Source organism: Stegostoma tigrinum, chromosome 10, assembly GCF_030684315.1.
Source record: "Stegostoma tigrinum isolate sSteTig4 chromosome 10, sSteTig4.hap1, whole genome shotgun sequence".
NCBI classification, from domain to species: domain Eukaryota; kingdom Metazoa; phylum Chordata; class Chondrichthyes; order Orectolobiformes; family Stegostomatidae; genus Stegostoma; species Stegostoma tigrinum.
In genome coordinates this window covers 25509186-25522769 of record NC_081363.1, presented here as the reverse complement: position 1 = coordinate 25522769, position 13584 = coordinate 25509186, and the positions used below count along the sequence as shown (strand labels likewise).

General features: G+C 39.0%; 1 protein-coding gene across 4 annotated transcripts in view; it reads right to left on the bottom strand.

Annotated features, from left to right (window-relative positions):
• The window catches only part of LOC125455615 (galactocerebrosidase-like), a 65817-nt gene that overhangs the window by 12333 nt on the left and 39900 nt on the right, over positions 1-13584 (bottom strand). For 2 of the 4 annotated variants that reach the window (XM_048537807.2, XM_059649050.1), the window contains 7 exons: positions 11617-11747; positions 10850-11005; positions 8296-8420; positions 4953-5080; positions 3125-3214; positions 2491-2580; positions 1620-1764 (listed from right to left, as the gene is read on the bottom strand). In XM_048537807.2, the coding sequence (XP_048393764.1) occupies positions 1620-1764; positions 2491-2580; positions 3125-3214; positions 4953-5080; positions 8296-8420; positions 10850-11005; positions 11617-11747 (865 nt within the window). Of the gene's footprint in view, positions 1-4; positions 1364-1619; positions 1765-2490; positions 2581-3124; positions 3215-4952; positions 5081-8295; positions 8421-10849; positions 11006-11616; positions 11748-13584 lie in introns of those variants that run through there. The other 2 variants (XM_048537809.2, XM_048537808.2) reach the window with 2 other exon arrangements.

Below are 13584 nucleotides of genomic sequence, written 5' to 3'. Positions count from 1 at the left end.
AATCACAGATAATTTGAACACCAAGATTAAAATTATTTACCAAACTCCATATTAACATCAAGGACTTCAAAAGCCACACTGCTGGGAACTGAAAAAATATTATAACCATGTACACTTGACAAAGCTCTGTGGCATCTCATAACTTCAGGACTATAAATACATCAGATCACTGGTTATATTTAAATCAATTATGTTAAAGCTTTTCATAGTCACCAAATTGCTGAGGCTATTTCTTGGAGCAGGTCCAGTCTCCTCTGTTGAGCAGGAACAGCAGTTGCTACATCGCCACCATCAGCAACAGCAAAACCAGGTCTGCAAGGACAGCATTAGCTCTCTTGATATAGCGGAATTCCAGTGGATTAGGAGGTTCAGGCTGTCACTGCAGTTAAGTGCTGACATCTGCAGCCTCCTGGAACAAGCCCTCCGCCTCAACCCTCAGAGCAGTGAAAAAACGTATACACGAGATAGACAGGCCTAGCTAGATTTCCTCAGCATTCTCAAAAAGATATCTCTTTAAAGAACAGCTGCAATACAACCTGTTTCACTTTGCTCTTCTGAGGAATGCTATCTCTGTTCCACCCAATGAGGAAGCAACAGATTCAGTTCAAAATAACTTGCCACTAAAGTGCCTCCCAGGCCACATCATACTACTCCTCTGAACTAAATTTATAGTAGCAAAAGTCAGTCAAACGTTCCTCACTAATAAATTAGGATAATTGATCCTTGAAGTAATGCTATTGGGTCCCTTCTACAGATGGCACATGTTTAGCTGGGAGCGATAAGGACAGGGCTTGGCACATAAACTGATTAATTGGAAACATAGGTGGTTTAGTGCTGGTGGATAACAGGTGACAAGTTACATGGTTGGCTTTGTGATGGCAAAAAAAAGTGAGTTGCAGCACTTCTAGATACAAGTAGTAAATAGAGGGGAATAGTGAGGGCTCAAGTTCTACCTGCTCCAGAGGTGTATAGTAACATCACTGAGCAGGTTGATTATAAAATATAGAGCGTGTTTGGGGCTCTTGTGCTGCTGCAGTGATAGTGTCCCTACCTCTAAGCCAGAAGCTATGAGTTCACGTCCTACCTGCCCCGGACAAGCTGTGATATATCTGAACAGGTTTACTAAAAATATCTTGAGTTAACTGGACTAGCTTGATCGAGGTTAGTAGCATGCGTCCATTCATCTAGAAAGATCGTTGATGTCACAACCTGCACAGTCAGTACGTTTTCAGCGTCTTTATCAGTGCCCTTGAACATGGTACACTGAGTAGGGTGCATCAGAATTGTCCAGAGGCAGTGGGCAAGTCATTTTCAGCTCCTTCAGCCTCTGTAGCTCTGGTTTATCAAATTTTTTCCATGTTCCCTGGCAATGAGAGAAAGATTCCATGCCATGAACAACAATGGCTGTGGAAAAATAAAATTCTTACAACTGTATCTAAATGGTGAAAGAACAATATTTTTGCGTACTTTCCCTCAAAACTACCAAAATAGGCTGACTCACTACACTGATGATTACAAAATATTTTACATGTTATGACCCTTGTAAATTATCTTACTTTTTCCAAGGTGAACGCAGACAAGTTTATGAGGCCTTCAGTTTTTTTTAAATGCTCACTTACCAACATTAAAGCTGTCCTTATATACTTTGGGAAATGATGTAGAAGGTGGTGGCTCAGGAAAGCTGCCTCGATTTCCTGTATTGACGGTGGTCATGGTGTATATTTCATCCAACTTCAATTGCAGTGAAAATGATCCATTGATAGGCTGAATTAAAATAATCAATTTAAAATCGAGAATTTCTGCAATTTGCAGAATGCATTACAAAATGTAAGATTTTGTAGGTGTAACTATGTACCTATGCCAGATTCTAGAAAGCGGGCTGCTGTCCAACATGAATCACAAAGTCTTTTTGAACAAAAAATGTGAAGGAGTAAAATTTACAATGAATTTTTATCCATTTCATACTGTATCCCAAAACAAACTGTGGAACTCTGTTAGTGAGCTAACTTTAATGATGAGGAAATCTCTGAACTAACTTGTTAAAGAGAACTCATCATCATTGGTATTTGTCTTCCATTCAGACTTCTGTAGATTGAGTTATGGCTCAACTAGAAATGAGACCAAAAACTAATCTTCCAGCAGTTTACCAGCCTGTGAAGTCAAAGTACTAATTAATTCTTCCAAAACCTTTCAGGTGTAGGCTACTTGTAGGCCCCCAGCATTGGATTTAAATGAAGGATGCCATTGCAATATAATGCCTTAAACTTTCTCAAGCTGATGTGATATGAGTGAAACTAACTGAAAAGGCACCACAGCTAGATATAATTATGTGGCAACAGCAGAGAAGGATAAAGAAGGAAGAACTTAGTCAAATGCATTTTGTAACTCATGTTGTGCATTGCTAATCTTTTCAGTATAAAATAGCATGCTAGAAAATCAGAATTAAAAAAAGTCTCATTTTAGTTGGTCTAGAAAAGCAACAAGAATTACCTTGATTTCAGACATCTGGTTAAAAAATGTTGATGAATTCTTGACAAAGTCAAATTTTGAATGCCATACTTTCAAAGCTTCAATATTTTTCTGAAGAAAAATTACACATAGGTTATTAATCATTGCATTTATTGTTGAACAAAGGAAAATAACACATTTAAATCTACAAATAAAGGATAGCTCATAAAGGTGTTACCACAAACCATCTTAAACTAATAAAATTAGCTAGTAATATAGCTTAGGTCATTGATTACATCTCAGTCACATAATTAACATTGACTCATGTAGGCTGTGAAGGAGGGGTTTCGATAAATTTTGATTCAATCCCCTCTTTTTCAAAGCATTGTGCTACTCTCCAATTCACATTACTTCTGCAACTTTCTTACTCGTAACTAATGTTCCCTTTAAGCTCTGATGTTCTGCACATGGTGACCAAGGTAACGATTTGGTTCACAGCACTAACATCCAGAACTGGAACTTGTAACTGTGCACAAATCTTGGAGGTCCATTTAGAAGGAAAAGTGGAGGAAATTATGTTTGTGGCTATTACTAATGACAAAATGCGACTACAAAATAATTTCCTCCCTCCATACACAAAACAAACAACATGCACTGATCAACAAATGGTACTTACAAATGATCCTTGTAATTTAAAAGTCACATTTTGCTGAAAGACATCGTAAGGTGGTAGCGGTGGCCTGATACATATTGAATGATCACGGGTCTAGGTTTAGAAAAAAAAACTTAAAATGATGCTCAATGCTAAAATGTACCATAAATGAAATGACATCCAATGCAATGATAAAGAGATGCCTGCAATTTTACTGAAATCAAAGAATCTAAATGCATATTGTTGACGTGATTTCTATCACAAACCAAGTCAGTTCATTACCCAGTGTTAGTAACATGGAAACAAATCAGTCAGTTCCACATCGCCATGCTAACGTTTACGTTCCACTAGAGCATAAACTTCCCCTTAAATGCATCAATGCCAATTGCCTAAACCCTTCTTGTGGTAGAATTGTTTGGACAAATAAATTTCTATCAAATACCACAATGATTTTATTAATGACTATATTAGATTTATCACTATTAGCTCTATGTCTCGCACAACTGGCAACATCTTCACTAATTTCACCCGATTGAACATTTTAGCAATCATATCTCTGTGAAAGGTCACACTTGCATCTTTTCTTTGCTACAGAAAAGAGCCCCAGCCTGTCAATCTTCCCTGAAGGGCGTAAATTTTCAGTTCTGGTAGCATCCTAATAAATCTCTCTTGTACTTTCTTCAAGACACAAAAATCCATTTTTGGAGACTGGATCTCTTCAGATTTGGCCTAACCAAGATTTTGAACAAATTTAAATCAATTTCTCTGCTTTTCAATTCAACCCCTCTAGAAGTTACCCTCAGTCCCATGATTACATTTTTTGTGATTTCATTCATCACCGACTGCACCTGTACATAAGGTGTTGATTTGTAATCACAAACAGCCAGATCCCCTTGCTCCTCTACCTTAATTAAGCACCCTTTTTCAGAGAATAGGGAGTCTCTCTATTTTTCCAAAAGTTCTAACACCATTAGATATATTAAAATGAGATCATGAAATGAGATCTTGCTTACTAAATGATAAGGTCAGAATCTAATATATCTATAATTAAAAGGGGAAATTACTTTAAAACCGCTCTCTAATAGTAAATTTCATAGTGCGAGATTGCTTCCAATAGCAGATCCTCTAATCTTGACACCACTAAACTATTTTAACTTTCCCTTAGAGGCCTCAATATCAGCTGCAGGTTGTCTCCTAGTTACCTTTCAGATATTAACATTTCACATACTAGCAGATGGCGGTAATGAGTAATGGTGTCACCATTCTAATTATTTATTCCAAATTAGTTTGAAACAAGGGCAAATGAAAAAAAATGTAATTTTGAAGATACCCTAATTAAAAATGACATCTCATGTTTATGTACCCAGTAGTTTGAACGATTGTGTTTTATGTGATGAGAAAAAGTTGAGAGAAAAAGTACAAATACTCTGAATAAAGTAAAAAAGTATTTTGATATGAACAACTTTGAACTTACATCCTACCCTTAAGTTGTAATCTAAAAGACAGTCAAGAGTAAATACTTTTGGAAGACATCGTACTTATTCATGCCAATCTTGCACATCTAACTCATAGGCTTTGTAATAACGAGCAGTTTCATAGAATCAGAAATATTTTCATTCCAGATGCTGTGCAGCAACCATCAGCTACTACTGGGTTTTGAAATGGCTCAATAAATTCAGCAGCATTGCTTTGTCAATTCTGTGCTCAGGAAAATAACCAGAAAGGGAAAAAATGTGGTGTGAAAAAAATGGCCAAATATGATGACAGAGCAACAAACAGGTAAAGATCCATACAAGAACACAGTCTGGGGCCAGGAAACAGTGTAGTATGTAACATGATGAAATGTAGATACCATTGTTTCTATGATAATGGTGATATTTCCCTTCCCATCAGTAAGGGCCACATAACTGCCACCCTTCTGCAAGTGACCAACAGTCTTCAGGTAGTGCCATCCTGGCTGAGTGAACTGTGTGGTGTGTGCTGCAAAAGATAAAAATTAATTCAGATAGCACATCACACATTCAGCATCTTTCTTTCAAGCAAAGCAGGAAACTTAGAGCAATCGTGCTCAATTCTGACAAGATAATGAGTCACTTTAAAATGCGACGCCTTTTATCTATGCATTGTAAAAAGTAGTTGTTTCTTTCTATTTCTAAAATATGTTAACAATTAATGCACTAGGTTGAACAACCAACATGTCAATGGAGGTTCATGACAACAATGGAAGAGTAGATGTGACTAAGCTCTCTGTTAGAGATTTGTTCTGAGGTATCAGATTTTCACTGTAGGCATAAATGACTTGGTTGAAGGGAGAACCACTTTTCCAAACTGGCTGAAACACCAAGTGAAGTGGGACAGTAAACAGCACAGGTGGGAGTACAAAATTACAACGTGAGATTAATAGATTAAATTGGTGGGCATATCTGTGGCAGGCAAAGTTCAGAGATGTATCAGGTCATCTACTGTGTATGCAAAAGAGGAGGTAATTCCTTAAATGGTGAGAGGTTAGAACCATGGAAAAGCAGAAAAGATTTATTGGACCAATTACAGAAATCAATTAAAACTAGTGCACAGGATACCAAAAGGTTACAAGAGGCAAATGAAATGTTAGCCTTCAAACTAAAGAAACTGGAATTATGTCGCAGTGAAAGTCAAGTTGCAATCATATGGAGCTCTTACATAGCCCAGTATAGAATGCTGCACTCTGATCTGGGCACCACATCTCAGGAAGGGCATAATAGCCTTGGAGGTGTGCAGTGCAAATCTTCAGCATCATACTGGCGACAAAATGGAAATTATGAGAACAGACTGCACAGATCCTCATTGTCTGGAGGATAGATGCCTAAGGAATGACGGAATTGAAATGTTTATGATGATTAATGGAATGAGGAACAAAGTTGACAAGATTAACTGATGCAATGTGTAGGAAGGTATCTGAAAGTATGATGGGGTAGTTGCCACTTAAGAGGAGGCAATGACGTATTGCTTGATGGGCAATTCGGAGGTAGGCAAAGGTGGTTCAGGGAGCTGTTGGCTTGGGCTTATTTTAACAATAGTCAAGCAGGAGAGTAAGAATGCTGAGGAATACTCAAGGATTGGGGATATAGATTTGCCAAGGTACTGGGCAGAATAATGGACGTGGTATAACAGAGGGGCACCATTTGGTCCATTTGTGTTGGTGTTCATTCACCAAGTGAACAAGTAGCTGAGTGCCATTCTACTCCCTTTGTTATTTCGCCATTCATTTTCCTCCTTTTGAGATCATAATCCAATTCCTCTTGAATGCCTTGATTGAGCTTGCCTCTACCACTCACTCAGGCAGCACATTCCAGATTTTAATCACATTTCCCAAAATGTCAACTTTCCTGCTCCTCTTTTGCTGCCTGGCCTGCTGTGTTCCTCTAGCTCCATATGGTCTTTAACATCATCTTACTCTTGTGCTTGATGCCCCATTAATAAAACTCAGATAAAATATGATTTATTAACTTTGTTTCTGGCTCAGTGAGTCTGACAGGCAAGTTGCCCAGTCCCCGTCAATGACTCATACTCTACCTAGGTCTCTGTTAATTTATATTTTTAAATTTGTTCACAGAACGTGCACGTCACTGATATTAGAGGTTGGTGTCTCTGTGGAGCATGTTGCCCATTTCAAATGCAAACTAATTATATCCTGTCTTTTGTCTAGTGCTGATTGGAGTCTCATCCTGAAACATTATCTTTATTTTTTTCAGATACTGATAAGGTGTTTTTCCTTTCTATGTTTTTCACTATGTGAATCAGGTACATCTTAGACTAATATTTCTATACAAGTGAAACATTTGCATGAAAAACATTCACACTGTAAATTCAGGCAGGTTAGCAGCCTATGCTCATTTTGAATCTATACTTTCTTTCACAAAAGTTAGAGTAATGTACATATACACAGATATATTCAGAATATTTAGTACCACTAGTTTAAGGAATTGACAGATTTGAGTGTAATTCAGGTAACCACGAGGAAGAAACATGTTCATTATGTTTGATGAAGATTAGATTAGATAGAGGCTTGCGCAGAGAACAGACAATTGCATGGATATGTTGGGCCATATGATTCATTTCTTTGCTGCTACTACTACAGTTGATGACTTGACGTGCTAATGCTTGGCATTTACTAGATCACCTACCTTCTGATGGCATTATTTGCTATACAGGCACATACTTAATTGCTCCAATATTACTGCACCACCATTGTGCCACGAGTAACCGTGAGCTACATCAATCCACTGAGCTTTGGTGACAAAACTCTACCATAATTTATCTACCATAATGCTCATAAGCATTTAAAATCTGGAGAAATACAGTTCTTAACACCAACAGTGCAATTTTCCCAGAACCAAAACAGCTTTCTAAATTGAGTAATGCACGTTAATGATAAAGCATGTTCACCCATTTAATAATCACCATCTAATGCCTTCAACTATAAAAAAGTAACACAAAATTAATATGTATTTTGAATATTTCATGAAAAAGCAAAAGAATTGGATAGTCATAGAATCCCTACAAATGTAGAAGATGGCGATTCGGCCCATTGAGTCTACACTGACCCCCTGAAAAGCAGTCCACCCAGAACCAGCCCCTACCCGATCCCCACATTTTCCACCCAAGATACCACAGGCAATTTAGCATGGCAAGTCCACCTAACCTGCACATCTTTGGGCTGTGGGAGGAAACCGTAGGACCCAGAGGAAACCCACAGATATGGGGAGAGTGTGCAAACTCCGTACACATAGTCGCTTGAGGGTGGAATCAAAACCAGTCTCTAGTGTTGTGAGGCAGCAGTGCTAACCACTGTGCCACCCAGTGTATTTTTTTTTCCTCCTTTTTGTTTTACCTAACAAACAAATAATCAGAACCATTAAAACTGAGTTTTAATGCTCCTCAGTCTCTGTGTTATGTTAATTGATGCAAGGGCAAAAAATCAATTACCTGGATAACTGGATGTTTTAAAAAAAACAGATAATTTACAAGTAAGTATATTGCTACAGAGAGAAGACAATGTTTGGTACTGCGGAAATTGCTCCTAGGGAGAGCCAGCACAAAGACTGGATGGCCTCTATCTGTGCTGCAACAATTCTGTGGTTCAGTCATTAGGTGGATATACAGAATGTTTTGATTTTTGGCCCATAAAGTTTGAATCTTAATGAATATGTGTTTACCTGTAATCCAAATGGGTGACTGCACATCATAATGCCCACTCCACGGTTCATCTGCAGTCATCAGTCCATCCTGGCCAAATGGTAAATCTTTATAATAACTTGCCACTAAGTTCCATGCGATTGTGCTAGCAGAAGAAAAGCAATGCGTTGTTGTAATTTCAGTTTCCAATCAGATTCAAATTTAGGATTAGGCCTTTCAGCCTGATGAACCTACACAGTCATTCATTACGATCATGGCTGATCAAAATCTTCAATGCTTTTATCCGCACTATCCTCATTTTTAAATTGGGCCTCACGGTTCAAGAGGTTCCAAACAGGTGTAACATCTTATGTGGAGGTTTCAATGAGGTCACCTCTCATTCTTCCAAACTTCAGAGCACGTAGGTCCAGTTGCCAAATCTCTCTTCATTGGTCAGTCCGAGGAAAAGGTCTGGTGAACCTCCATGGCACTCCCTTCATGGCACAGTCATGCAGCATAGAAACAGACTCCTCGGCCCAACTCGTCGGTCTCCTAAACTTAACTCCCCATTTGCCTGCATTTGGCCCATCTCCTTCAATCTTTCCTATCCAAGTACTTGCCCAAATGTCTTTTAAAATGTTGTAATTGTACTTGCCTCTACCAAGTGGTCTAGCAGCACATTCCATATATTCACCATCTGAAAAAGTTGCCTCTCAGGTCTCTTTCATATCTTTCCCCTCTCACCTTAAACCCATGCCCTCTAGTTTTAAACTCCCCTACCCTGGGGAAATGACCTTGGCTATTCATCTTATCTATGCCCCTTGTAATTTTATAGACCTCTAAGGTCATCCCTCAGCCTCTGGTGCTTCAGAGATAAAAGTCTCAGCCTATGTAGCCTCTGCTTATAACTTAAACCGTACAGTCTCTAACATCCTTCTCAATCTTTTTTGTACCTTTCTCAGTTTAATAACATTCTTCTTATAGTGGGGGGACCAAATATTATATGCAGTGATCCAAATGTGCCCTTACCAATAGACAGCTGTAACACCATGTCCCAACTCTTGTACTTAAAGCTCTGACCGATGAAGGCAAGTGTGCCAAATGCCTCCTTAAACACCGTCTACCTGAGACACCACTTTCAAACTGCACCTCTAGATCGCTCTGTTTGACAACACTCCCCAGGGCCCTACCATTAACAGCATAAATTCTGCCCTGATTGGTCTTACCAAAACACAATACCTCACATTCATCTAAATTAAAATCCATCTGCCATTCCTTGGCTCACTGGCCGAGTTGATCAAGACCCTGTTGTATTGCTAGATAACCATGTTTACTATCTGCTATACCACCAATTTTGATGTAATTTGCCAACTTGCCAACTGTGCTTCCTATATTCTCACCCAAATTGTTTATATAAAATGACAAAGTGGACCCAATTTCGATCCTTGTGGCACATTGTTGATCACAAATCTCCAGTGTGAGCTACAACCCTCCATCACCACCCTCTATCTCCTACTGTTAAGCCAATTTTGTATCTCATTGTCTAGCTCTCCTTGGATTCCATGTGACCTAACCTTACTAACCAGTCTACAATGTGGAACCTTGTCAAAGGCTTTGCTGAAGTCCAAAATATCCACTGCTTTGCCTTCATCTATTTTCTTGATCATCTTCTCAAATCAAGCTTGAGAGACACTATTTCCCGTGCACAAAGCCATGCTGACGGTCCCTAATTAGTCTATGCCTTTCCAAAGGCACACAGATCTTATCTCTCAGAATCCACTCCAACAACTCACCCACTACCAATATCAGGCTCACTGGTCTGAAGTTCCCTGGCTTTTCTTTGCAGCCTTAAGTAATGGCACAAGTAGCCACCTTCCAGACTTCTGGCATACGGCGGCGGTGCTTTAGGTCTGTTTGTGTGCGGTTGGTTTGCAAAGCAGTGCAACGGCAACAGCACGAGTTCAATCCCCAGTGGCTGAGGTTACTATGAAGGACTCTCCTTCTCAACCTCTGTTCTCGCCTGGAGTATGGTCACTCTCAGCCATCCCTCTCTAATGAGAGTAACCTATGGTTTGGTAAGGCCATGGTAACTTGACTTTGACTTCTGGCACCTCACCCATGGCTGTTGAACATACAAATATCTCTGCTTAGGGCCCCATATTTTCTTCCCTAGCTTCCTGGGAAACACTTGATCAAGCCTATGGGATTTATTTACATTTAATATCTTTTCTGAGGCAAGGATACTAAAACTGCACACAGTATACCAGGTGTAGTCTAATCAAAATTCTATGCAATGGAAGCAGGATTTTACTGCTCCAGTACTCAACTCCTTTTGCAATAAAGGCCAATGTTTCATTCGCCTTCCTACTGGATGTCAGCCTTCAGTAACATGTTGACAATGAGTAAATCTCTTTAGACTCCCTACTTCAGGGCATTGTGGAAGGAGCATCATCCCAAGTAGCACAATAGCTCAAGAGTAAAGTTCATGAATTGCATTATTGTTATCGTTCACAAACCAAGAACATGCTTGCTATGGAATACTGCAGGATGAAACACTGTCAGATGTTTGTCAACAGAATCCATGTTTATACTTACGAAGTCATATTGCCATTGACAAAATTCTGGTTAAGTATACGAGCCCAGCAGCCTCCTCCAACATGATCATTCACAGTACTGTAGTCTTCAGATGACCATAGTTTCTTCCGTGTCTTCCTGGCGTTACTACTTGAAAATGTTCCAGGATAATGGGCTCTAAAGATATAAAAAGAAATATTCATAATAAACCCAAGAAGTTTGTATTTCATTCAAACATTGAAAAAAATTACACCTAGTTCGACTTTAAATAGTTTGGGGAAAAGAAACGACTTAAAAAAAATTACGCTATGTGCAATGGATATCACGCTCAAATCACATCAACTGTGACTTCAAAAACACAGCTAAACGGTAACAAAGTGTGAAAACTAAGAAAATCTCAATAACTTGGTAATCAGCTTCAACAAAGAATCGATTTTACCACATTAGATTTACCACAATTAATAAAAAGGACAATAAACAGGGACTTGGACACTTACGCAAAAACATTGACATGGACACACTGTTGTTTACATTTATTCCTATTTCAAGTTGTTCACTGACATTTATAACCCAGTCAAGAGTTTGTATAGTTAGACTGCTTGACTCTACATCTGCACAAACATGGAATACTTCAAATGTCAGATTTCAAACTCCAGTATCAAGACAGGGAACATTCAAAATGTAAAGAACCTGAATCTATTTTTTCCTTTCCCAAAGAAGTAGCTCACTAGCATTGTAGGCCTAATAATTTTTAATATCTTGAGAGAATGGAGGATATAAATGCCTACCCAATAATGTCGACCACATCATATAGTTCAGTATCTTGAAGCACAGACCAAGATATTGGATCCCAAAGATTATCGCTGGCTATGATTTTCACCTGCTCTAGACCCATTTTGTCCATGGTGTATCTCAGCAGCTTGGCAGAAAAAAACAGAGATAGTCAAAGGAAATGTCAGCATTTTAGCTAGCTAAGCAAAATGCAATTGAAATCAGGACAGGAGATTAATTTCTAAAATAGAAGTTACAATTAGGAAGTGTCTGCAGATACTGGACTATCAGATATCCTAACATACCTTTGAAACATTTTGGAGCTTCTAATTTTTTCTTAAAACAGTATTTTTAAAAAAAAAAATCATTATACAGTACTTCTAATGTGTTGCCATACACAACTGGCTTTCATCCTTCTAATTTCAAGCAAAACTAGCAGATCCACAAATGGAAGAGTGCAAAGCACTGAGGACAGGCATGTTCCCATATCACAACATACAGAAACAACAATCAATTATGGGAGGTTAGAAATTTTAAGGTTGGCCAATATCAAACACAGATCTCAATTTGTTAAGGTGATCTGCAAGTTGACGAACCTATAGCATACAGCAGAGAAAAGAAAAACAGCAACTTATACTCAAAATTGTTCAAGTGAAAAATGTTTAACTAAAGAATAATTCTAAGTGCAGTACTTTTGGCAGTCTTTCACTGAAAATTATTTGTAACATTAAAGTGAAAGAATCTGAGGTGTTTACTGATCTCAAATTGAGCTTTACTCTAAAATTATAGACCATTTGTTTTTAGGACCATAAGTCGTTAAATCAATGCACTACTTGCAGTCCAATTAGAAGCAGATACAAAAGCAAAGTTTAAGAGATATTTAGACGACATGTAAACAGGCAGCGCTTAGAGGGACACACAGATGGGATTATTTTGGAATACCATCATAGTTAGTACAAACATGATGGGCTGAAGAGCCCATTCCTGTGCTGTACTGTCTTATGTTTTGTGAATAAAAACAACATTTGTGGGATGTAGGCAGCGCTGCTTGGCCAGCATTAATTGCCCATCCCTAGTTGCTCTCGAAAAGGTGGTGGTGAGCCATTCTAAACCACAGCAATCGAAACGCTGTAGGTAGACCTACAATACCCTTAGGGAGAGAATTCCAGGAATTTGACCTAGTGACAGTGACGGAACGGTGATATATTTCTATATCAGGACAGTGTGCATCTTGGGAGGGAATTTGCAGATGATGGTGTTCTAATGTATCTGCTGCCCTTGCCCTTCTAGGAAGTGGTCATAAGCTTGGAAAGTGCTCTCTAAAGATCTTTGGTGATTTTTGTGCTGCATTTTCTCAAGTATACACGAATGCTGCTACTGAACGTTAGTGGTAGAGGGAGTGGATGTGTCCAGATGTGCCAAACAAGTGGCTGCTTTATCATGGATGGCGTCAAGCCTCTTGAGTGTTTTTAAAGCAGCACCCATCCAAGCAAATGGGGATTGTTCCTGATGTCCTGGATTGAGAAGACTGACCTCCAATAACCTTCTTATCTCCCAGGTATGACTCCAAGCAGTGGCGAGTCTGCTTTCTAACAAGCACTGATTCCAGTTTTGCCAGGGCTCCTTGATGCAACACTTGGTCAAATATGGCCTTGACCTCAAGGGGGTGTCATACACCTCACTTCTGAACAAGGAGCTGATTTTCATGTTTGAACCAAGGCTGTAATAAGGTTCGGAGCTGAGTGGTAGATCATTCACTTGACACTTCCGGCTGAAGGTCTCTTCAGGGCATCACTGAGCAGGTTCTGCTTGATCGCATTGTTGATGACACCTTCCATCACTTTACTGATGACCAAGAGTAAACTGATGGGGTGGTAAGTGGTTGAATTGGATTTGTCCTGCATTATGTGTATAGCACATATCGGGGCAGCGGTGTGACTGTACTGGCAGAGCTTAGCTAAAAGAGTTGTAAGTTCTGGAGACAA